The following is a 23,399-nucleotide window of genomic DNA, read 5'->3' as shown; positions in this document are numbered from 1 at the left end:
CAGTTCCTGCTGTCGCTGTCTCTCCCGCTGTTCTGCCTCATGCCTTCCCCGTCTCTCATGGTCCCTCTGACTCCTTCGATCCCAGCTCCAATTCCATCCGTCTCAGATCCACCGACGACTCCCAGCTGGTCGGGGACACAGGTCTCCCGGACGCTCAGCTGCTCCCAGCCTCTCTCGCGTCCCCACCTGGGTCAGGAACCGGCTCCTTAGAACGATCCTCCTCTTCCAACTGAGCAATCAGCTGTGCCTTAGGGAGCTTTCCAATGTCCGGCCCTCTCTCTGCACAGCTCTACAATGTCCTTCTTAAGGGGATGGTTATAGGCCATCTCCACGCCGTTCCCAAGTGGTCACTCAGCTCCCCACGGTCCCTGGGAGGAACCCCCTTCAGGGCAACAGCCCTTCTCAGGGGTCCACTTTCTTTTGGGGTTAAGCCGTAGGCTCCTCCGCCTCCTGGATCCGCACCTCTAGGAGCCTCCAGCACTCCCGTCTCTCGCTAATCCCCCTTCGTTTTACTGCTCCCCTGTCACTTAGTGCAGGATGCTCTGTCCACGAGGTGCTGTACATCCCACCGCTGCTGCCACCACCTGTCACGGCGTCCCCGGGCGATGCTCTGGAACTGCTCCCTACGGAGCCGGGCAGGACTCTGGGGGAGTCTCCTCTCTGGGAGCAGCCTGTCTGCAGGACACACAGCTCACCCGGCTTCCCCCTTCCTGGGTCTGACTCGGAGCATTCAGCATCCTCTGCCCCTCCTTGCGCTTCCACAGCGAGTCTGCCCAGGCGGGGTCCTGGGGAAGCCAGAGGGTCCTGCCCCCAACTCCGCAGTCAGACCTGACTCTCAGCCCGCCGGGAAAACAGAAGGTTTATTAGTCGACAGGAACACAGCGTAGGGCAGAGCTTGTTAGCACAGAAATCAGTGACTTTCAGCCCAGTCCATCTCTGGCCCTCCCTGTGAACCCAAGCCAGCCGAGACTGATCCTTCCAGCTGCCTGGCCCATTGCTCCTCCTCAGTCCTGGGCCAAGAGTCCCCTGGTCGCATCCCTCTCCTGGGTCTCAGGTGACAAAGGGGCGGCCATAGCATCCCTGCAGGCACCTGGAGCAACCCCGGCAAAAGTCACACATCTCACCAGCTAGACATTGGTGCAATACACAGGGAAACTGAGGCACACACAGCCTTCATGCAAAACAGTAAGACTCACATAGGCTCACATACAACAGAACAAGAGAAATCCCCACTTCATCACTGGGGGCTGGCGCTGGTGCCTACTGCAGGCCAGGAACTGGGGGGCTGTGCCAGCTGTGGGGGGGCTGTGTCTGGGCCCATCCTCTGTCCAGGCAGGCACTGCAGGCTAGCCCAGGTGCAGCAGCCACGGGGCGGGGAGGGGGGGTGTCTCTGCTGTTCTAACCCGTCTCTCTCCCATTTCTCTCCCCACAGAGCTGCCCATGGCCTGGGCCGAGGGCACAGTGAGCGGCTGGGTGGGGGCTGGCGCTCATCCCCTGGGTGGCTGCTTGCTGCTCTGCGGGCTCTGCCGGAGAAGTGAGTGATGGGGATGAGGGAGGGGGGACGGGGCTGGGGCTAGGGCGGGGGGACGGGCCTGGGTGGCTGGGGGCTAGGGCTAGGGACGGGGGTGGGGGCTAGGGGCAGGGGGGCAGGGACTGGGGGGTACAAGGGATGGGGGGAGGGGAGACGGGGCTGGGGCTAGGGGCGGGGGAGGGGAGACGGGGAGCAGGCGGGTACAAGGGGCAGGGAAGGGTGGCGAGGGAGGGAGTTGGGCTGTTTGTTAATGAGGTGACATCACTGACTCATCCCCCCCCCCCCGCAGAGCTGCTGGTTTCCCCCAGGTAAGTGCTACGCCCCCCCCACCCCCCTCCCCGTCTCCCACCCCCACCCCCGCGGTGCTGCCCCCGGCCCCCCCACGCTGCCCCTCTGCCCATTGTGTATTGCAGGGACTTGCCTCGGGATCTGGGGCCACGCTACATGTCAGGTGAGTCCCCGGTGCAGGACAGTCTGCCCCACCCCCTTACCCTGGGGCAGGGCCCCAGCACAACTCACCCTCCTGTTCCCCCCTGATCCTACTGCTGGCACCAGCATCGCCGCAAGCCCACGGCCTCCTGTGGGCCCCAGGAGCATGGACAGTGAGCACCCCCAGGGCAGGGGGGTGAGATGGGGGGCTGGCTGGATGGAGAATCGTAGAGACGCGGGGCTGGAGAGGACCTTGAGAGGCCACCACCGCGTCCAGCCCCGACGCCGAGGCAGGGTCAGGAACCCTACAGCGGCTCCGAGAACCCCCCAGGGACGAGGACCCCCCAGCCCGTCCCGGGTTCGCTCACGTCCGAGCTCACGCACCCTGACTGCACACGACGCCCATCGCTGCTTGTCCTGCCTCAGGGGACAGAACGGACCCCGTCCTGGTTCCAGCCCCCCCAACCTACCTGCACGGCCCCCCAGTCGTCTTGTCTCTGCACTGAGCACCCAGGTTTAACCGCCCCTCACAGGCTGTCACGGAGTGTGGGGGAGTCCAGGCCCTGCACCCCTCTTCCTGGGATCCACTGAGACTCTCAGCCAGCCAGTAAAACAGAAGGTTTATTGGACAACAGGAACACAGCCCCCAACAGAGCTTGTGGGTACAACCAGGACCCCTCAATCACGTCCTTCTGGGGGAGCAGGGAGCTTAGACCCCAGCCCTGGGGTTCCCTGTGTTCCTCTCCCCAGCCCCAAACTGAAACTAAACCCACCCAGCAGGTTCCCTGCTGCAGCCCCTGTTCACATTCCTGGGCGGAGGTGTCACCTCCCCCTCCCCCTCCTGGCTCAGGTGACAGGTTCTCAGGTCTCCCATCCCCAGGGCACATTCCCAGGTCAACACTCCCCCCTCCCTGCTGAGTCACATCGTCACATCTCTCCCCCCTTTGAGACTGAACTGAGCGGGGTCACGCTGACCAGTGACCTGGGGAAGTTCGGGGCCCCCTCTCCGGGACAGCGCATCCGCTATCAGGTTGGCACTTCCCTTCACGTGGACCACGTCCATGTCGTAATCCTGCAGGAGCAGGCTCCATCTCAGGAGTTTGGCGTTGGCTCCTTTCATCTGGTGCAGCCAGGTCAGGGGAGAGTGGTCGGTGTAGACGGTGAAGTGCTGCCCGAAGAGATAGGGTTCTAGTTTCTTGAGGGCCCACACCATGGCCAGGCACTCCTTCTCGATGGCCGCGTAGTGTTGCTCCCGGGGTAGCAACTTCTTGCTCAGGTACACGATGGGGTGTCTCTCCCCCTTTTCATCCTCCTGCATTAACACCGCCCCCAGTCCCGTGTCTGAGGCGTCGGTGAACACCACAAAGGGCTTGTCAAAGTCTGGGTTTGCCAGAACTGGGCCACTGACCAGAGCCTTCTTCAGCGCCCGGAAAGCCACCTGGCACTGCTCGGTCCAGACCACCTTGTCTGGCTTCCCCTTCTTGCATAGCTCCGTGATGGGGGTGGCGATGGCGCTAAAGTGGGGCACAAATCTTCGGTTGTATCCTGCCATCCCAATAAAGGCTTGGACCTGCTTTTTGGTGTGGGGAGCGGGCCAGTCTCTGATCACCTCCACCTTGGCTGGTTCCGGCTTTAGGCGGCCGCTCCCCACCCGATGGCCCAGGTAAGATACTTCCGCCATCCCCACCTTGCACTTCTCCGCTTTTACAGTCAGCCCAGCCCCCTGGAGTCGGTCCAGCACTTGTCTAACCTGGGACACGTGGTCCTCCCAGGTCTGGCTAAAGACACAGATGTCATCAATATACGCCACGGCAAAACTCTCCATCCCCCTCAGGAGCTGGTCCACTAGGCGCTGGAAGGTGGCCGGCGCTCCCTTGAGGCCGAAAGGCAGGGTCAGGAACTCATAGAGCCCCAGAGGGGTGATAAAGGCCGATTTCAGTCGGGCATCTGCATCCAGCGGCACTTGCCAGTAGCCCTTTGTAAGGTCCATGGTGGTAAGGTACCGAGCTCCTCCCAGCTTGTCTAGGAGCTCGTCCGGCCTGGGCATGGGGTAGGCATCAGATACAGTGATGGCATTGAGCTTCCGATAGTCCACACAGAACCGGACCGACCCGTCCTTTTTGGGGACCAGCACCACCGGCGAGGCCCAAGGGCTGGCAGAGGGCTGGATCACCCCCAAAGCCAGCATGTCCCGGACCTCTCTTTCCAGGTCCTGAGCAGTTTTCCCTGTGACTCAGAAGGGGGAGCATCTTATCGGCAGGTGCGACCCTGTCTGCACCCGGTGGACAGTCAGATTAGTGCGTCCAGGCTGGTTGGAAAACAGCTGTCGGTACGGATGCAGCACCTCCCTGACCTCAGCTTGCTGGGCAGGGGTTAGCTGATCCGAGAGGGGAATTGTTTCCAGGGGGAAACCAGCTCTGGTCCCAGGGAATAGATCTACAAAAGGGTCATCTCCCTGCTCTTCCCACTGTCCACACACGGCCAACACCACATTCCCCCTGGCATAATATGGCTTCATCATATTCACATGGTACACCCGGCGGTGGTGTGCCCGGTTCGACAGCTCCACCACATAGTTTACCTCATTGAGCTGCTTGACGACCTTGAAAGGGCCCTCCCAGGCGGCCTGTAGTTTGTTCTTTCTCACTGGGATGAGAACCATCACCGGATCCCCGGTGGCGTAGGCACGGGCCCGTGCCGTGCGGTCATACCAGACCTTCTGCTTCCTCTGGGCTCTGGCCAGATTCTCCCTGGCCAGGCCCATGAGTTCAGCCAGTCTCTCTCGGAAGATCAGGACATACTCCACCACTGACTCTCCATCGGGAGTGGCCTTCCCCTCCCACTCGTCTCTCATCAGGTCCAGGGGGCCCCTCACCCTCCTGCCATATAACAGTTCGAAAGGCGAAAATCCGGTAGACTCCTGGGGCACCTCCCTGTACGCGAACAGCAGGTGAGGTAAGTACTTGTCCCAGTCCTGCGGGTGCTGGTTCATAAAGGTTTTCAGCATCATCTTTAGCGTCCCGTTAAACCTCTCCACCAGCCCGTTGGACTGGGGGTGATACGCTGAGGCCCAGTCATGCCGGACCCCACATTTCTCCCACAAGCACCGGAGCAGGGCCGACATGAAGTTGGAGCCTTGGTCTGTCAAGACTTCCTTGGGGAACCCCACTCGGCTGAAAATGGTCAGGAGCGCATCGGCCACGGTGTCTGCTTCAATGGAAGCTAAGGGCACTGCCTCGGGGAAGCGGGTGGCAAAATCTACCACCACCAGAATGTATTTCTTCCCCGACCGGGTCGTCCTGCTGAGAGGCCCCACGATGTCCATGGCCACCTTCTGGAAAGGCTCCTCTATGATGGGCAAAGGTCTCAAAGCCGCTTTCCCCTTGTCCCGGGCCTTCCCCACCCTCTGACAAGGGTCACAGGATCGGCAATACTGCCGGACCGTGGTAAAGACCCCGGGCCAGTAAAAGTTCTGTAGCAACCTCTGCCGGGTGCGCCGGATTCCCTGGTGCCCTGCGAGGGGGATGTCATGGGCCAGGTACAGGAGCCTGCGGCGATACTTCTGGGGGACCCCCAGCTGCCTCCTGATCCCACAGGACTCTACTTCCCTTGTGGGAGCCCATTCTCGGTACAGGAACCCCTTCTCCCACAGGAACCTCTCCTGGCAGCCTCTCCTCATGGTCCGTACCACACTGAGGTCGGCCAGGTCCCTGAGCTTCCGCAAGGAGGGATCTTTCCTCAACTCGGCCTGGAACTCAGCGGCTGGGGAAGGGATGGGGCCCGGTTCCCCCTCAGTGGCCAGGTCTGAGGCCTCCGCCTCTCTGAGCCGTGCCCCTCGGCGCTCCCTCCCCACCAGGGTAGGGTCCTGCGCCTCCGGTGTGGTACCCTCCCCGAGGTCAGGGCGCAGTGCCCCTCGCCGGCTCTGGCTACGCGTCACAACCAGGGCGGCCTGGGGCTTGCTTGGCCAGTCCTCTAGGTCTCCCCCCATCAAAACTTCAGTGGGCAAATGGTGGTGTACCCCCACATCCTTGGGGCCCTCCTTGGCCCCCCATTTCAGGTGTACCCTTGCCACGGGCACCTTAAAAGGGGTCCCGCCCACCCCTGTCAGGGTCAGATAGGTGTTGGGCACCACCCTATCTGGGGCCACCACCTCGGGCCGGGCCAGCGTCACCTCCGCGCCCGTATCCCAGTATCCATTGACCTTCCTCCCATCCACCTCCAGGGGAACAAGGCACTCTCTCCGGAGGGACAGCCCCGCGCCCACCCTGTAAACCGAGCACCCTGAGTCCAGAGCCTCCAGCCCTCTGGTGGAGCTGGCCTGGGGTACTCTTCCCTCCGGGGCAGGTGGTAAACTGGTAGGCCCCCTTTCCTGGGTCGTCTGCCCCTCGTCCAGCTGGGTCCCTACCCAGTTAACCCTGGGTAGGTTGGGTCTGCTCAGTTTGTCCCTGAGCCCGGGGCACTGGGACCGTACGTGGCCTCTCTGGCCACAGTGATAGCAGCTCAGGTCACGTTGGTCCCCTCGAGCAGGTCGGAGGGGCCCGACGCCAGGCGTTCCCCTTGGGAGGGGGTTCTCCCTATTTCCCCGCTGGGAGGCCCCCTGGTGACTCTCTCTCTGCATCGGGGGGGCCTGTTCTTTTGGGACTCCTCCCGGCTACCCCCTGACCGACTGTTCACAAACTCGTCGGCCAGCTGCCCTGCGTGCTGGGGGTTCTCGAGCTTTTTGTCCACCAGCCACAGCCTCAGGTCGGAAGGGCACTGATCATACAGTTGCTCCAGTACGATTAGGTCCAGCAGGTCCTCTTTAGCTCGGGCCCCAGCTGTCCACTTACGGGCATACCCCTGCATCCGGTTGGCCAGTTGTAGGTAGGTGACCTCAGGCGTTTTACGCTGACTCCGGAACCTTCTCCGGTACATCTCGGGGGTCAGCCCAAACTCACGGAGCAGGGCCTGCTTGAACAGTTCATAGTCCCCTGCCTCCGCCCCTGTCATTCGGCTGTACACCTCCACGGCTTTGGGGTCCAGTAAGGGGGTGAGGAACTGGAGCCTGTCTGCAGGGTCAACCCTGTGCAGCTCACAGGCATTCTCAAAGGCCGTCAGGAAGCTATCCATGTCCTCCCCCTCCTTCCGCTGGGCCAGGAAGCACTTATCAAAGCTCCTTGCCGTCTTGGGTCCCCCCGCACTCACCGCAGCCGCAGCCGGGGCCCCACTGCTCCTCAGCCTGGCCAGCTCCAGTTCATGCTGTCTTTGTTTTTCCTTCTCCTGACGCTCCCTCTCCTTCTCCTGACGCTCCCTCTCCTTCTCCTCCTGCTCATGTTGACGTTGTTTCTCCTTCTCCTGACGCTCATGTTGATGTTGACGTTGTTTCTCCTTCTCCTCCTGCTCATGTTGACGTTGTTTTTCATGATCCTCCAGCTCCCTCATTTTCATCTCCCTCTCCCATTCCAGCCGCCTCCGCTCCAGGGATGGGGAGCTCCGCCGGGAGGATCCCCTGCTGGGTGCCGGGGTCAGGGTGCCCTCGGTATTCGCCGGGCTTCCCCCAACCCCTCCCCCGGACATAGGTAGGAAGGGTCTCGGGATGTCCTCAGCAGCAGTCTGACCCCTCCCAGCCCGGTCAGGCCCCAGGGCCCACGCTGCGTCCCCCGGGCAGCTTCCCTCAGGGACAGGGATCGGGTCATCCAAGCGATCCCTCTCCTCCAGCTGGGCAATCAGCTGTTCCTTGGTGGACCTCCCGATGCGCAGCCCCCTCTGCCTGCACAGCTCCACCAGGTCGCTCTTCAGGCGTTTAGCGTACATCTCCCTGCTGGCCCCTCGCAGGCCGGGCAGCTTCCCACGGTTTCCAGGAAAAGCCCCTCGTGTGCCAGTCCTTCTTGAGGTCACCGACTCTTTGCCAGGGTCGAGCTGCAGACTCCTCCGCCCCTGGGACCGCTCGCTGCAATCCCCCGGGGGACCCTGTTACTGCAAAAGTCTTTCTCTCTGGTCACACACTCCCAGGGGTTAACCGCCCCCCGAAACCGTCTCTCTCTGAATCTTCAGCACGCCTGGTCCCCGTCGATTCCCCTTCGTTTTACTGCTCCCCAGTCACTTACTGCAGGAAGCGCCGTTCACGGGGTGCAGTAGATCCCACCGCTGCCACCAGTTGTCACGGAGTGTGGGGGAGTCCAGGCCCTGCACCCCTCTTCCTGGGATCCACTGAGACTCTCAGCCAGCCAGTAAAACAGAAGGTTTATTGGACAACAGGAACACAGTCCAAAAACAGAGCTTGTGGGTACAACCAGGACCCCTCAATCACGTCCTTCTGGGGGAGCAGGGAGCTTAGACCCCAGCCCTGGGGTTCCCTGCGTTCCTCCCCCCAGCCCCGAACTGAAACTAAACCCCCCCAGCAGGCCCCCTCCTGCAGCCTCTGTTCACATTCCTGGGCAGAGGTGTCACCTCCCCCTCCCCCTCCTGGCTCAGGTGACAGGCTCTCAGGTCTCCCCTCCCCAGGGCACATTCCCAGGTCAACACTCCCCCCTCCCTGCTGAGTCACATCGTCACACAGGCCTGTTCTCTGCCCCTTCGCCCGGGTCTGGGGCTCTCCTCTGGCCTCTCCCGCTCGTCTCCAGCTCTCCTAAAGCGCAGCCCTGGCCCCTGGCCCAGACGTGTGACCTGGGGCCCGGGGCGCCCCGCGGGTGACGGGGGCCGGGGGGGTGGAGGGCTGCGTGGCTGGTGTCACAGGCACTGTTTCCCCTCTCTCTAGACGAGGACGAGGACGATTTCCAGTTTCGTAAGTACCACGGCGACAGACGGAGACCAAACATCCCGGGCAACCCTGGGACACGCGGCGCACCCCCGTGTGACACGCCTCAGAGACACGCAGCCCCGAGACACGCACCCCGCATGGCACCCCCGCACTATGCACCCCCAGACACGCACCCCGCATCGCACCCCTGCACTATGCACCCCCAGACACGCACCCCGCACCCCCAGACACGCACCCCGCATCGCACCCCTGCACTATGCACCCTGAGACACGCACCCCGCATGGCACCCCCGCACTATGCACCCCCAGACACGCACCCCGCATCGCACCCCTGCACTATGCACCCCCAGACACGCACCCCGCATCGCACCCCTGCACTATGCACCCTGAGACATGCACCCCGCATGGCACCCCCGCACTATGCACCCCCAGACACGCACCCCACATGGCACCCCCGCACTATGCACCCCGAGACACGCACCCCGCACCCCCAGACACACACCCCGCATGGCACCCCCGCACTATGCATCCCGAGACACGCACCCCGCATTGCACCCCTGCACTATGCACCCTGAGACACGCACCCCGCATGGCACCCTTCACTATGCACCCTGAGACACGCACCCCCAGACACACCCCCCGCATCGCACCCCTGCACTATGCACCCCCAGACACGCACCCCGCATGGCACCCCCGCACTATGCACCCCCAGACACACACCCCGCATGGCACCCCTGCACTACGCACCCCCAGACACGCACCCCGCACACCCAGACACGCACCCCGCATGGCACCCCCGCACTATGCACCCCGAGACACGCACCCTGCATCGCACCCTGCACTACGCACCCCCAGACATGCACCCCGCATCGCACCCCCCACAATACACGCCCCTGAGACACACCCGCCCAAGATAACAGGCCTGAAAGGCCCTGCGGAGACCCCCCCGGCTCTACAGCTCCCCACTGCTGCCACCACCCTGCAGCGCGGCAGAATGGGACAGAACTGCCCTGGCGGCCAGGACCCAGACGTGGCAGCCAGCGTCTGGCATAGAGCCTGCCCGGCCTGCTGCTGTGCCCCCATGTGCGGGGTGGGGGTGGGGTGTCTGTGCGGGGGAGTCACCGTCTCTCCCCCTCTCTCCTCACAGCTCCTGCCCCGCGGACAGAGTCGCGGCAGACCCCGTAAGTGTCAAATCCCTGGCCACACCTGGGCTCCCCCTCCGCCCACACTGCTCCCCCATGGGCCTTGCCCCGGCTCCCCTGAGACCTTCCCCAGCCCTGGGAGAGATGCTCTGTCTAGAGGTCACATCCCTAAGCAGGAGCTGGGTAATTGGTGCGGAGTCCCAGTTAGCTGGGAGGGTGCTGGCTGGGGAGAGGGGGTCCCAGCTAGGAAGGGGAGGGGGTCCCAGCTTGAGTGGGAAGAGGAGGATGTCCCAGCTAGGGAGGAGTGGGGGTCCTGGCTGGGGCAGGAAGAGGAGGGAGTCCCAGCTAGGGAGGAGTGGGGGTCCTGGCTGGGGTAGGAAGAGGAGGGGGTCCCAGCTAGGGAGGGGAGGGGGTCCTGGCTGGGGCGGGGAGGGGGTCCCAACTGTGCTGGGGAAGGGAGGGGTTCCCAGCTGTGGAGAGGGGTCCCAGCTTGGGCGGGAAGAGGACGGTGTCCCGGCTAGGGAGGAGTGAGGGTCCTGGCTGGGACAGGAAGAGGAGGGGGTCCCAGCTGGGGTGGGGAGGACGGGAAGCACCTCGCTCTGACCCCACTTCTTCCTCCCCACAGGGTCTTTGAGTCCCTGAAGCAGGCCCGGGAATCTGGCACTGGTGAGTGGGGTCTGGGGGAATGGAGACCCGGCCCATGCTGGGTGGGGCGTTGTCCCGGAGTCCCCGGGCGATGCTCTGGAACTGCTCCCCAGGAAGCCGGGCAGGACTCTGGGGCAGTCTCTTCTCGGGGAGCAGCCTGTCTGCAGGACACACAGCTCCCCCGGCTCCACCTTCCTGGGTCTGACCTTGGAGCATTCAGCCTCCTCCACCCCTCCGTGCGCTTCCCCCAGCGAGTCCGCCCAGGCGGGGTCCTGGGGAAGCCAGGGGGTCCTGCCCCCCAACTCTGCAGTCAGACGTGACTCTCAGCCAGCCAGTAACACAGAAGGTTTATTAGACGACAGGAACATGGTCTAACACAGAGCTTGTAGGTGCAGAGACCGGACCCCTCAGCCGGGTCCATTTTGGGGGGCAGTGAGCCAGACAACCACGTCTGCCCTTCACTCCATGTCCCAGCCAGCCCCAAACTGAAACTCCCCCCAGCCCCTCCTCCTCTGGGCTTTGTCCCTTTCCCTGGCCAGGAGGTCACCGGATTCCTTTGTTCTCCAACCCTTTAGCTCTCACCTCGCAGGGGGGAAGGGCCCAGGCCATCAGTGGCCAGGAAACAGGGTGTCGGCCATTCTCTGTGTCCAGACCCCTGCACACACCTGCCCTCGAGGGCTCTGCAATGATCATACACCCTTACCCCACCCCCTAGATACTTAAGAACTGCCTAGGGGAAACTGAGGCACCCCCACACTATTCAGAGGAAACATTAAGAACAGTCCCACTTCGTCACAGGGGAGCACCAGGCAGTGCCAGCCAGCAGTCTGCGCCCGCCCCCTCCCCGCTGTTCCCCCACTGGGCTGGCAGCAGTCCGGTGTCTGTCTCTAACCCCCTGTGTTTCTCAGCAGACGTGGACAGCCACGGGAGCTACGTGAACATCAGTGAGTGCTGGGGCCGGGGGGTGGGGGGGTGGGGGGCAGGACGCGACGGGCGGGGCCCTCCTGGCTCTGCACCCCAAGTCCCGTCTCCAGCCCAGCGCTGCGGGGGGAGGCTGAGGTTGGCAGGAGTCCCAGCGGGAGGGGTTTAGGGGGGAGGGAATGGGAGAGCGGGGTGGGGCGGGGGCACTTTGATCTGCCCCCCGGGTCATGGGGCCAGGCGACTCAGGTTGCGTCTCTCTCTCTCAGACTCAGAGGAGAACTATGTGAATCTGGAGGGAGCCGAGGGGGGAAGTAAGTGAGACATGAACTGCAGCCGGACCCCCTTTGAAACCCTGCCCCACTGCCCTGCCCCATAGAGACCCTGCCCCGCTGCTCTACCCCATAGAGACCCTGCCACACCCCTTGCCCCCATAGAGACCCTGCTGCACTCCCCTGCCCCCAACAGAGACCCTGCCCCACTGCCCTACCCCATAGAGACCCTATCCCACTGCCCTGCCCCCAAAGAGATCCTGCCCCACTGCTCTGCCCCATAGAGACCCTGCCCCACCCACTGCCCGAAAAGAGACCTTGCCCCCCATGGAGACACCCCACGCTCCCCACCTTAGATCCCTCTAAAGCAGTGTTTTGGGGTCTCCTGGGTTACCAACAGCCCCAAGTGGGAATGTTCCCCACTAAGGACACATCAGCAAAGGCCCCTTGGGCCTGGGGGAAGCCATGGGGGGGTGAGTTTGGCCCACGCTGAGCCATGGGGAGCGCCCCACACCTGAACCCAGATGGCCACAGGCTGGGCCAGTGCCCCACGTTACATTGCCGGGGGGGCAGCTTTGGGATGGCTCGCCCTGGGGCGGGGTGCTGTGTGCGGGTGCTGACGGCCTCTCAGCCCGCTCTTGTGCCTTGTGCTTTGCAGGCTCCGAGGAGAAGGAAAAGGAGTATCTGTGAGTACTGGGGGGCTGCGCGCAGGGGGGGACACAGGGTGAGCTGCCGGGTGGGAGTGTAGGGCCTGACCCCTTCCTGAGCACATTTCCCTGGGGCTGGGCCCCTGCCCCATCCCGCATGGTCACCCCTCTGCTCCTCCCCATCTGCAGGGAGGTGCTTCCATTGGAGGCCGAGAGAACCAGGCCCCACAAGCAGAAAGGCCCCAGTCGCGGCAAGGGTAAGTGCGTGCGTGTGTGTGCATATGCCCTAGTGCGTGTGTGCACGCCTGGCGTGAGTGTGAATGAGTGTGTGTGCAGCCCGTGTGCGTGTGTGCACGCCTGGCGCGAGTGTGAATGAGTGTGCGTGCAGCCCGTGTGCGTGTGTGCACGCCTGGGGCGAGTGTGAATGAGTGTGCGCGCAGCCCGTGTGCGTGTGTGCACGCCTGGCGTGAGTGTGAATGAGTGTGCGTGCAGCCCGTGTGCGTGTGTGCATGCCTGGCGCGAGTGTGAATGAGTGTGCGCGCAGCCTGTGTGCGTGTGTGCATGCCTGGCGTGAGTGTGAATGAGTGTGTGTGCAGCCTGTGTGCGTGTGTGCACGCCTGGCGTGAGTGTGAATGAGTGTGTGTGCAGCCCGTGTGCGTGTGTGCACGCCTGGCGGGAGTGTGAATGAGTGTGCGTGCAGCCCGTGTGCGTGTGTGCACGCCTGGCGCGAGTGTGAATGAGTGTGTGCGCAGCCCGTGTGCGTGTGAGTGCGTGACTCCTGCGTGTGCATTGCCTGGCTTGTGCATTGTCCCCTGGGTGGGAACCTGCCCCCCGAGCGGCTGCTCCATGCGACCGGCTCACGAGGCTGCGGCTGCTCCCAGCTGGGGTCGGGGGGCCAGTCCTTTCACGCCGGCGCTGGCAGCTGGGGGTCCCGCCTTCACGCCCCGCCTGTGAGGAGCCGCTGTGTGACTTGCCCTGGCGAGCGTGGGCCCACGGCTCCCTTTCGCACGCACGAGGGGGACTCTGCACGTTGCCCCCTCCGGAGTCCCGCGGGGAACATTTCCTGCCCTACCCGAGGGCGCCAGTCCTGCCCCCGCGCACGCGTCCCTCACCCACAGTCCCCTTCCTTTCTCCCGGGCAGGTGAAAATGTCTCCTACGCGAACGTGGACGACAAGGAGCCGAAACCCTGTTAGAGCTCTGCCCCCTGAGCCCCACCCCACCCCCCGAGCGTGACCCAGCCGCCCCCAGGCCCCGTGGGACTCTCCCTGACCCCGCAGGCCCCGGACACGCACTTTCTGCTGTGCCCGTGGAAAGAAGCCCCAGGCTGGGCGCACCAGGCAGCCATAGCCCCCCGGGCCGGCGGGGACCCCCAGCCCCATGTCCCGACGCCTGCACCCCTCTCCCTGGGGCTGAGCCCACCGTTCTCTCTCTCTCTCTCCCTCGCAGCCTCGCTGGATGAGCAGACGGCTGACTCCGACTATGTCAACGTGCCGTAGCCGTGTGGGGCTGGGGACCGGCCGCCTGCAGCTCTGCCCCCCGGCAGGTCCCTCCCTGGGGCTGCGGGTGGGGGCTCTTGGGAGGGGGCGCAGCACGACCCATGTTCAGTACCTGGGAGAGCCCCAGCTAAGGAGCTGTGGTCCTCGCCGCCCCACAGCACAGGGGCTGGGCTCCCCAGCGGGGCCAAGCCGGCTGCCCCACAGCACAGGGGCTGGGCTCTTGGGGAAAGGGCTCTCTAATTTGAACACCAGGTCTGGCTTGGCCCGTGCGGCCCGGTCCGGAAGGCGAGCTGCAGAGGGGATTTGCCCAGCCCTGTGCAGGAGGGGGGAAGGCACAGACCTATCGTCTTCCCCACGCCTCCCCCGGGCCTAACTCGCCCGCAGCCTCCCCCATTGTTTACGGGCTTGTGAATATGTGTGTGTGTGTGAACCTTCCTGGTGAACCCGGGGATTCGCTCCAAATCCACCCCCGTGCCGGGGCCCCTGTCTCTGTCTACACCTGGGATCACGGTGTGAGCATAAAACCGTCCCAATAAACCGGGGATTTGCCCCTCAACCTCTGCCTGCCCCCGGTGGTGTCTGTGTTCTCAGCGACGGTGTTACCGTCCCCCAAACTGCTGGCTGCTCTGGACCCCGCTGAATGTCTCCCCATGAGCCTGCTCTCTGCTCCCTTGTATGGCCCTGCCCTGCTCTCCTGCCCCATCAGCCCTCCCCACGACCCCTCCCCGTGACCCCCTGCTCCCTCCCCCCATCATGGGCTTCATCTTGTAACCCTCTGTGGGCCCCCCCGTAACTCCCCACTGCCCCACAGTTCTGCCCCCCCATGGCCCCCTGCCTACCGCCAGCCCCATCCCTGCCCTGTGCCGGCCCCGCCCCTGACTCACCCCCTGCCCACCTCCCGCCCCGTGCTGGCCCCACCCCTGCCCTGCACTGCCCCACTCCCTTCCTTGTGCTGGCCCCTCCTCTGCCCCAACCCCTGGCCCCACACTGCCCTGCCTCCTGCCCCATGCTGGCTCCACCCCCTGCACTGCTGACCGGGCCATTAAAAGTTGGGTCGAGGCGGGACTGACAGGCTCCCTTCCCGGGTCCATGCAGCTCTCGGGAAGTGGTGACACGTCCCTCCGGCTCCTAGGTGCAGGGGCGGCCAGGGAGGCTCCAAGCGATGCCCCCGCCCCGAGTGCCGGCTCTGCAGCTCCCATTGGCTGGGAACCGATACTGCGAATGACAACACACGGCCCCAGGCAGGCTGCCCTAAGGCCTTGTGTGCACTAGAGTCTTGACTGCTTTGTGCTATTAGTATTGACCCAGCTGACGCGCACACGATTATTCGCTGTATCCCTGCTGGCACTCAGCCCCCGGGCCTGGCCCAGTTCTGGGTGTGGGGCCAAAGCGGCACCAGGGCCCCGCCAGCTGGTGCCGTCTCTAGAGCTCCTCAGCTGAGTCCGGGGTGGGTAACAATTGTCATTGTACAAAATTGTCTTAAAATTTCAACCAATTTTCATGTGTTTTTTCCCGCTGATGGTGTGAAATTGCCGACGGGGCTGTAGTGTCTGGTCCTAGCGCCTTTAATCAGGTTTCTGAAGGAGAGTGGGTTTGTAGATTTTACATGGAGATGTTTTCTGCTAAGAAGTTTCACACTTACAAGGCTCAACTCCGCTGCAAAAGGCAAGTGCCAGGGCTTCACCCATAGATTGCCAAGACCAGAAGAGACCCCTGGCGTCTAGTCTGTATAGCGCAGGCCAGAGAATGGCCCAGAACAATTCCAGTTTGAACTAGCAACGAGCATCTCTACGATGAGCTCAGCACCACCCCAGCATAAGGCCCTGCTCTATTTTATGCCAGCAAGAGCAGGTTTTAGTAAGAAAACAGTTTTAGCCCTTGATCGTGCACCTGCTTAAGGCCGCGTGTCACTCTGAGCACCTGACTATCCCCTTTGACGCGTTTGTCACTCTGAAGTCAAGGGGGGAAGTTACAGACCTGCGTAAGTGTGTCGGGGTGGGGGGCCTTTCCCAGGGGGTGGCTAGTCCATTTCACCGGGGTGCAGTACTGCTGAAGGGTGAAACCTCCTTCGGGGTTGATTTCAATTGAGCTTGACGGCTGTGAACTCCCCCTTCGGTTAGTGGCTGCCAGGGCAGGACCAAAGGAGAAGGCAGCCTGCCCGAGAACGGTGCTGAGGATGGTTTTGGGTAGGGGCCACTGGTGGCTGTGAGAAGCCAGAACAGACACAAAACTGAAAGGCTGGGGACTTATCTAACCAGCGCGTCAGTGAAGACGCTGTGTGCGCCAGGCCTTCGCCCATCCGCGTAGGCATCCACCTCCCCGAGAGGCAGTAGCCAGGCGCTTGGAGAATTAGTCCGTCGACCTAGCGCTGCCTACGCTGGGGCTGAGGTTGGTATACCGGCATCTCTCAAGTGTGTAGATTTTCACACCTCTGAGGGCTGTTGCTATGCCGAAGAAAATTCCTCGTGGAGACCAGGCCTGCGAGAGTCAGAGCCAGCCTGAGGGAGCAGCCGGCAGTGCAGTGTCTGCCCCTGAAGAAACAGGCGGAGAGGTTTTGGTTGGGGGTGCAGGCTTAGAAGAGCGGTCTTGGTGCTCTGAGCAAATAAACCCCCCGGTTTCCTGGTATCTGAGTTGTCACGGAGTCCCCGGGCGATGCTCTGGAACTGCTCCCCATGAAGCCAGTCAGGACTCTGGGGCAGTCGCCTTTCTGTGAGCAGCCTGTCTGCAGGACACACAAAAAGCTTATGCTCTAATAAATTGGTTAGTCTCTAAGGTGCCACAAGTCCTCCTTTTCTTACAGCTCACCCGGCTTCCACCTTCCTGGGTCTGACCTCGGAGCATTCAGCATCCTCTGCCCCTCCGTGCGCTTCCCCACTGCGAGTCCGCCCAGGCCGGGTCCTGGGGAAGCCAGAGGGTCCTGCCCCACAACTCCGCAGTCAGACGGGACTCTCAGCCAGCCAGTAAAACAGAGGTTTATTAGACAACAGGGACATGGTCTAAAACAGAGCTTGCAGGTGCAGAGAACGGGACCCCTCAACTGGGTCCATTTTGGGGGGCCGTGAGCCAGCAACCCCGTCTGCCCTTCACTCCATGTCCCAGACAGCCCCAAACTGAAACTCCCCCCAGCCCCTCCTCCTCTGGGCTTTGTCCATTTCCCGGGCCAGGTGGTCACCTGATTCCTTTGTTCTCTAACCCTTCAGCTCTCACCTGGCAGGGGGGAAGGGCCCAGGCCAACAGTGGCCAGGAAACAGGGTGTCGGCCATTCTCTGTGTCCAGACCCCTGCACACACCTGCCCTCTAGGGCTCTGCAATGATCATACACCCTTACTCCACCCCTAGATACTTAAGAACTGCCTAGGGGAAACTGAGGCACCCCCACACTATTCAGAGGAAACATTAAGAACAGTCCCACTTCGTCACATGAATCTCTCTGCGTTCCGCAACGCAGGACTTTGTACAGTTTGTAAATAAACAAAATTGCATCAAAGAAATCCCCGACTGCCACCGATTTCTCCTCCTCACAGGAACAAGCTGCTGGATTTTTGGCTAGCTGCTCAGGTCAAAGGGTTACACTCCTGACCTTGCTAGCGGCTCTGAGGACGAGGAGAATGCAGAGACCCCCCCAGCCCCATGGAATCTGTCCCCCCAGAGTTGCCAGCTTTTCCTGTGGTGCTGGCAGGGCCTCCCAGCCAAGTCCCTTTTCCCTTTCCCTGGCTCACAGCGAACAACCCTGAGTTCATTGCTATTTACACAGCCCCATGGAGGAAATGCAGCCTCTCTCTCTCTCCCCCCCCCCCCCCCGGCTTGATATCGGTCTGCGGGTGAGCTCTCTGTGGTGCGACTCACCCTCCAAGCAGCACCTGTGCCCCAGGGGACGGGAGGGATACTCGGGGGGGGGGGGCGGAGGGGGATGGGGGGGGCAATTGTGGGCACATCCTGTCTCGGGCTGAAGGGGAAGTTTCCTGAGGCACCAGCCCCCACTCCCATCTCTGGGACACGCCCTCCCAGGTATCACAATGTCTGCGGGTCAGGAGATAAACTTTTATTGCAGCGCTGTTCCCAGGGGCGGGGAGGCTGTCCGCACCTGCGAGGCGGGCCCTAGATCTGGGTCCGGAAGTGCATGCCGGTCCCCTCCATGCGGCGCTGGTAATGGGCGTCGAATGCCTCGCTCTGTGCCACGGTGAAATGGTTCTTCCAGTCGCCAACCTCGCCTGGGGAGGAGAGGGGGTATCAGCGGGGAGACCCCTCACCAGCAGCAGCCGCCCCTTCCCCAGGAAGTGCCTTCCACCCCCAGCCAGGGGACCCCAGCTCCAGGGAGCGCCCCCCCTCCATACCGTGCCCCGCAGCCAGCTGGGTCACAGGACAGGACTGCCGGGAAGAATGCCATGGGGACCCAGCCCAACAGGAGTTACCCAGAATCCCTGGGAAGAGCCGAAAGGACACGACCCCCCCCCACCTGTGACCTTACGGGGCGCTAATGCCAAGTGAGCATGGCCCCCCACAAGGGACTATGGGTAATAAGGCAAGGCTTCAGCCCAAGCAGGCATTACCCAGAGTACCTTGGGCAAGTCTCCTAGGCCCCGTTCCAGGGGGCCACGGAGCAGTGTATAGGGAACTTTCCAGACAAAGCCAGTGGGGTAAGGGGTCCCCACAATCCCCAGGTCCCCCTCCCCCTCCGCTCACCCTTGCGCATGAAGGGGCTGATGGTCTGGTCGAAGATGACGCTGGGGATACTGCTATAGTTGGCCATGGGGTTCTCCTTCATGATCTGGAAGGACGTTTGTTGGACGATTTTCTCCACCACCTCTGGAGGCAGCTCCACCTCCAAGAAGTCTATGACCCTGCGGATCTCCCGGGCCGGGTCCTGGTGAGGGAGAAGGATGCTGATCCAACGGCCTCTTGATGGCAACTGGCTGAGGGCCCAGGGGTGCATAAGGGTTACAGGGATCCCTTGGGTCTGGTAGCTACACAGAAGTTCGCCAAAGGACGTGGTGTGAGGTCTTTAATGTAAGCCTGTGTTGCACTGGACATGGGCATATGGCACTAGGTAACGAGTTATGTATAGACACTGAACTTTGCCACCTCACTGGTTACCCCTTTTTCCAGATAATGTATTAATATGTTGAGCAGGGCTGGGCCCAGGACAGACCCCTGGGGGACCCCACTATTTATTCCTCTCCACTGTGAAAACTGACCATTTATTCCTGCCCTTTGTTCCCTGCCTTTTAATCAGTTACTGATCCACGAGAGGCGCTTCCCTCTTATCCCAGGACAGCTCACTTGGCTTAAGAGCCTTTGGTGAGGGGCTTGCGAAAGGCTTTCTGAGTGAGCGTCTCCGCTGCAGTAAAATACCTGCAGCTGGCCTGCGTCAGCTGACTCGGGCTCTGTGACGTTATTGACTTGAACTGGGACCGTATAGAACATTGTTGCAAGGTCCTGTAGTGGCACCAAATCTTGTACAAAAGGGGTCAAATAAGGTGTCTAAGACGAGGTGATGGTTGGCTGGTTAGGATTATGCTGTTTGTCTGCATGTATTGTTTTTGTATTTAAAGTTATCAGTATTGGCTCTATACTGTCTGTATTCCAAACTTATGCTCTGCTTCCGGGGGATACCCCAGACAAGTTGGTGTCTTGTCCAAGCCCCATGATCAGCCTCAGTCAGCGACACGAGCCCCCCAGGGGCGTTTTATGGCAGTGTAGAACTACCCGGAAAGTCCAGGTACACTAGATCCACTGGATTCCCCTTGTCCACGTGTTTCCTGACCCCCACAAAGAACTCTAGTAGATTGGTGAGGCACGATTTCCTTTTACAGACACAGTGTTGACTCTTCCCCAGTAGATCATGTGCATCTCGGTGTCTGATAAATTCTGTTCTTCACTAGAGTTTCAACCAGCTTGCCCGGTACTGAAGTCAGGCTTCCCGGCCTGTGATTGCCAGAATCGCCGCTGGAGCCTCTCTTAAAAATCGGAGTCACATTAGCTGCCCTCCCGTCCGCTGGTCCAGAGGCTGATGTGAGTGATAAGTAACATGCCACATTTAGCAGTTCTGCCGTTTCATATTCGAGTTTCCTCAGAACTCTTGGATGATGCCGTCTGGGCCTGATGGCTTCTCACTGGGCGGGGGAGGTGAGCCCACATGCCCCTCCACGCATCTCTTCTGGCTTCTGCCCACTGGGGAGAAGGATCTCGGGGCTTCACCCCCCCACACACGGCATGCCTGTCGGGGCTCGGGGCTTCCACTGGAGCAGGGTTGAAGCCCTGAGACTCCCTGTCCCCGCAGAGCTGAAGCCCCAAGTCTCGACAGGTGAGCCCCACAGGGCTGAAGCCCTGGCACACACTCCCAAGCTCTTAAACATCTGAAGATTGTTGTGTGCGGCTGGGTACGTCTGGCCACCCCTAAGTTATTCCCTCAGTCTGTGAGGAGAAGCTACCAGCGAGCTTGATCTTTTGAGATGTGATTTCAGCCAAACTGAATGAAAATGCTGGGAGAAGGACTTGGAATTAACGATCTTGCAGGAGACAGGCAGGGGAACGCCTTGTGAGTCAACTGAGGCATAGAAAGCAGGTTATGTAACTATTTCCAGTATTCTCATTCTATCGCTTGACGCCCTCTTCTTTGATGCTAAACTTCTCGTGGTTCTCACTGTCACTGCATCGAAGTGCGGCACAAAGGGGAGCGGGGATCCAGAGGGGGGATTTTACCAGCCGGTGGGTTCTGACTCTGGGGTCTGGAAGCGCTGGGAGTGTGCAGAGGATCGGGGCTGGTAACTCCAGAGAGGGGCTCCAAGGGGCCAGGGTGTGCACCAGCCACTCGCTAACCTGGACAGAGTGAGCCCCACGGAGGCTGGGGCGGCAGAGGTTGTACCCTTCCAGAGGCTGGTGGTTTCAGGGAACTGACCCACGGTGGGGCCAGACACGACTCTGTCATGCTAAGACCCCTGGGCAGCGTGACTTGCCCCTTGCCCCCCGTCCCATCCTTCCACACTCACCTCTTTCATGTCCTCATAGAAGACGTAGAGGATGCGGTGATTGGCCCGTTCAGCCCAGTATCCACAGACGTGGTCATACCACGAGCCCCAGGCCACTGTGGGGAGAAAGGCCAAGCTGACATGACCCTAATCCCTTGGGCAGAGGTCATAGGATGTGACCTTTGGTGTGGTCACCATACGGACTCCTGCCAGAATTCCTTGCTAGCCTCCCCCAGCAGGTAAGGACCGGTCCGTATACCCCAACAGGTCTGGAACCAAGGGAGCTTCCTCACACCCACAATCCCTTAGGGCCCCCACAGCCTAAGAAGGGGTGGGGAGGGAGGTGGGGTGCCATGGGGCCTCTGAACCCTCTCGCCCAGTACTAACGTTTCCCATCCATGAACTTCTGCAGATAGAGCTCCCAGGGCCCTGGCTCGGGCTGTGTCTTGTTCATCTGGTCAAAGAAGTAATACGAGACCAAGTTATCCTTGGCATTTCGGGCCACGTAGATCACCTGGGGAAGAGAGAACAACGTGACTGTGGGTTGGGATTTAGGGGTACCGGCAGGGCTGTTGGGGGACCGGGGGGGGTGTCTCTTGCCTTGCATCTGTTCTCCCAGAAGGACTTGGGAACCAGCTGGAAGGGCAGGTGGGTCTTGATGACTCGGGGGGGAGGAACATTCGCCAGCTGCTGCACACCTGCGAGAGACGGGACCAGAGGGGGCGTCAGCCCTGCGGGGGGAGCCCAGCAAGGTGGTGGTGGGGTTGCAGCCTTGCCCTGTCCCCGGGCAGGTAGATCGGAAGCACCCACCTGAGGGCACTGGGGGAGGGGAGCAGATCTCCAGGAAGGGGATCCGGATGTGGGTCGGGGCTCGGCAGGCTTTTTCCACCTCCCCTCGGACCAGGATCAGGTCCACGATCTCCTGCATCCACGTGGTCCCTGCAGCGAGACAGTCACAGACAGAGACCCCACCATCCCTGCTCACGCCCAGGCAGCTTGATCCAGAACCCCTGGCAAGGGGCAGTCGTCGGACAGGATGCTACAGCACCCCCTGCTGGGAGAGCACCGCCCCTCTCCCACCCCACAGCGCCCCCCGCAGCACCCCTCCCTCCCCACAGCACCCCGCTCCCTCCCCACAGCGCCCCCTGCTGGGAGAGTAGCGTCCCTCCCCCTCCCTATAGCACCCCCACAGCACCCCCTCCCTCCCCACAGCGCCCTCTGCTGGGACAGGCCAGGTCTAGAGTAGCCAGGAGCCGCCCCCCAACCAGCACCCCGCCCCCTTCCTACAGGCCATGGCGGGAGTAGCCAGAAGCTCCCCGCACAGCCAGAGCCCCTCCCCCTCCCCACAGCACCCCCTGCTGGGACAGGCCGGGGCTGGAGTATCCGGGAGCTCCCCCCACAGCCAGTGCCCCGCCCCCTCCCCACAGCGCCCCCTGATGGGAGAGGCTGGGCTGGAGTATATGGCAGCTCCCCACGCTGCAAGTGCTTCTGCCCCACTCCCTACGGCGCCCCCTGCTGGGGGAGGCCGGGTCTGCTCTCTTACCCGCCTTGGGGTAGGTGGAGATGAGGAGGTCGTCAGGCCAGGCCTGGAAGTTCTCGATGGGGCCCCACTGCTGGGCAATGGGCTCCATGAGCGGGATCCCGTGGACCAGCTGGAGGGGGAAGCGGTGGAAGACGTCCTGGGATTCTTGCAAGACCCTAGTGTAGGTCTTTGGCGCTGCCATGGCACCTGCTTCAAGGGGTGGGGTGGGGAGCCCTGCTCAGGGGTAGGGACCCCTTGGGGGATTCCTAGCAGGGGAAGAAGACTGGTTTCTGGGGGGACCTAGCCGAGGGGAGCAGGTGGGATTCGGGGGGGTGCTGCCTCAGGGCTCCCTGGCTGAAGGCGCAGGCTGGGTCCCTCCTGATCCTGTCGGAGCTGCTGGCCGTGTCCTTTGCAGCTGAGATTTCTCCCTGCACAAAGATCAGGAAATAACCTTTACCTTCAGTCCAGCTGGCCACGCAACGAGGGGCTGAACTTGTAACCCTCCAGCCAGGTGGAGCTGGCAGCCACCAGGGCCGGGTTCAATATCTAGGGGTTCCTCTGCACCGACACAACCCAGAACCGGCTCCAGCCCCCACGCAGTGACCTGGGACAATTACCGCTCACCCCGGGCGCCGCTGAGAGGTAACCCCCAACCCCCCGCACGCACAGAGTCTGAGTGTAGAAAAGAGACTCTTAACGAGAGGAGGGAAGTCGCCCGGCATTAATTAGGGAAAATGCCACAAGCTGGATTCATACACGTAACGCTGTGAGCGGGACGCCCACACCAGGGTGTGGGGGGCAGAACGTCCGCTTCCTGTTCCTGAGACCTACAACCAACCACCAGTTCCTTGTCTGTGCCCCCCAGTTTCCCTCTGTGAGGATGTGACGCAGCAGAGAGGGGGGAGTGTTGACCTGGGACTGTGCCCTGGGGAGGGGAGACCTGAGAGCCTGTCCCCTGAGCCGGGAGGGGGAGGTGACACCTCTGCCCGGGAATGTGAAGACAGGCTGCAGGAGAGAGCCTGCTGGGGGGGTTTAGTTTCAGTTTGGGGCAGGGTGGAGGAACACAGGGAACCCCAGGGCTGGGGTCTA

At 62.0% G+C, this 23,399-nt stretch overlaps 2 protein-coding genes across 5 annotated transcripts; one reads left to right on the top strand and one right to left on the bottom strand.

Annotated features, from left to right (window-relative positions):
- The first annotated feature begins 1,947 nt into the window (after positions 1–1,947).
- LOC140912241 (uncharacterized) lies at positions 1,948–14,380 on the top strand. Of its 4 annotated transcripts, XM_073346383.1 has the most exons (9): positions 1,948–1,982; positions 8,697–8,723; positions 9,847–9,880; positions 10,467–10,507; positions 11,398–11,430; positions 11,674–11,718; positions 12,335–12,362; positions 12,513–12,580; positions 13,771–13,909. In XM_073346383.1, the coding sequence occupies exons 1-9, from the start codon at positions 1,976–1,978 to the stop codon at positions 13,818–13,820; spliced, it is 333 nt and encodes a 110-aa protein (XP_073202484.1). In that variant the 5' UTR covers positions 1,948–1,975; the 3' UTR covers positions 13,821–13,909. The 4 variants fall into 4 exon arrangements, with proteins under 4 accessions (XP_073202484.1, XP_073202482.1, XP_073202485.1 ...); XM_073346381.1 differs by lacking the exon at positions 12,335–12,362 and having other exon boundaries at positions 13,771–14,380; XM_073346384.1 differs by lacking the exon at positions 11,674–11,718.
- Positions 14,381–16,774: 2,394 nt separating this feature from the next.
- On the bottom strand, positions 16,775–23,169 carry LOC140912240 (sulfotransferase 1A1-like). Its single transcript, XM_073346380.1, has 8 exons — positions 23,067–23,169; positions 22,332–22,738; positions 21,599–21,727; positions 21,389–21,486; positions 21,176–21,302; positions 20,810–20,904; positions 18,504–18,684; positions 16,775–18,031 (listed from the first exon to the last, which is right to left on the bottom strand). Exons 2-8 carry the CDS (start codon positions 22,510–22,512, stop codon positions 17,919–17,921), a joined length of 924 nt encoding a protein of 307 aa, XP_073202481.1. The 5' UTR covers positions 22,513–22,738; positions 23,067–23,169; the 3' UTR covers positions 16,775–17,918.
- Between the last annotated feature and the right edge of the window lie 230 nt (positions 23,170–23,399).

Source organism: Lepidochelys kempii, chromosome 6 (genome assembly GCF_965140265.1).
Source record: "Lepidochelys kempii isolate rLepKem1 chromosome 6, rLepKem1.hap2, whole genome shotgun sequence".
Lineage (NCBI taxonomy): Eukaryota > Metazoa > Chordata > Testudines > Cheloniidae > Lepidochelys > Lepidochelys kempii.
This window is presented reverse-complemented; position numbering and strand designations above follow the sequence as displayed.

What these genes read in the sequence shown, in the direction of transcription:
- LOC140912241 (XM_073346381.1), top strand. An exon ending in CGAGGACGATTTCCAGTTTC is followed by an intron (nt 8,724 to 9,846) that starts GTAAGTACCACG and finishes CTCTCCTCACAG; the next exon opens with CTCCTGCCCCGCGGACAGAG. An exon ending in ACAGAGTCGCGGCAGACCCC is followed by an intron (nt 9,881 to 10,466) that starts GTAAGTGTCAAA and finishes TCCTCCCCACAG; the next exon opens with GGTCTTTGAGTCCCTGAAGC.
- LOC140912240 (XM_073346380.1), bottom strand. Translation starts at nt 22,512, where the DNA reads ATGGCAGCGCCAAAGACCTACACTAGGGTCTTGCAAGAATCCCAGGAC. An exon ending in GAAGTTCATGGATGGGAAAC is followed by an intron (nt 20,905 to 21,175) that starts GTTAGTACTGGG and finishes TTCTCCCCACAG; the next exon opens with TGGCCTGGGGCTCGTGGTAT. An exon ending in TCTATGAGGACATGAAAGAG is followed by an intron (nt 18,685 to 20,809) that starts GTGAGTGTGGAA and finishes CTCCCTCACCAG; the next exon opens with GACCCGGCCCGGGAGATCCG.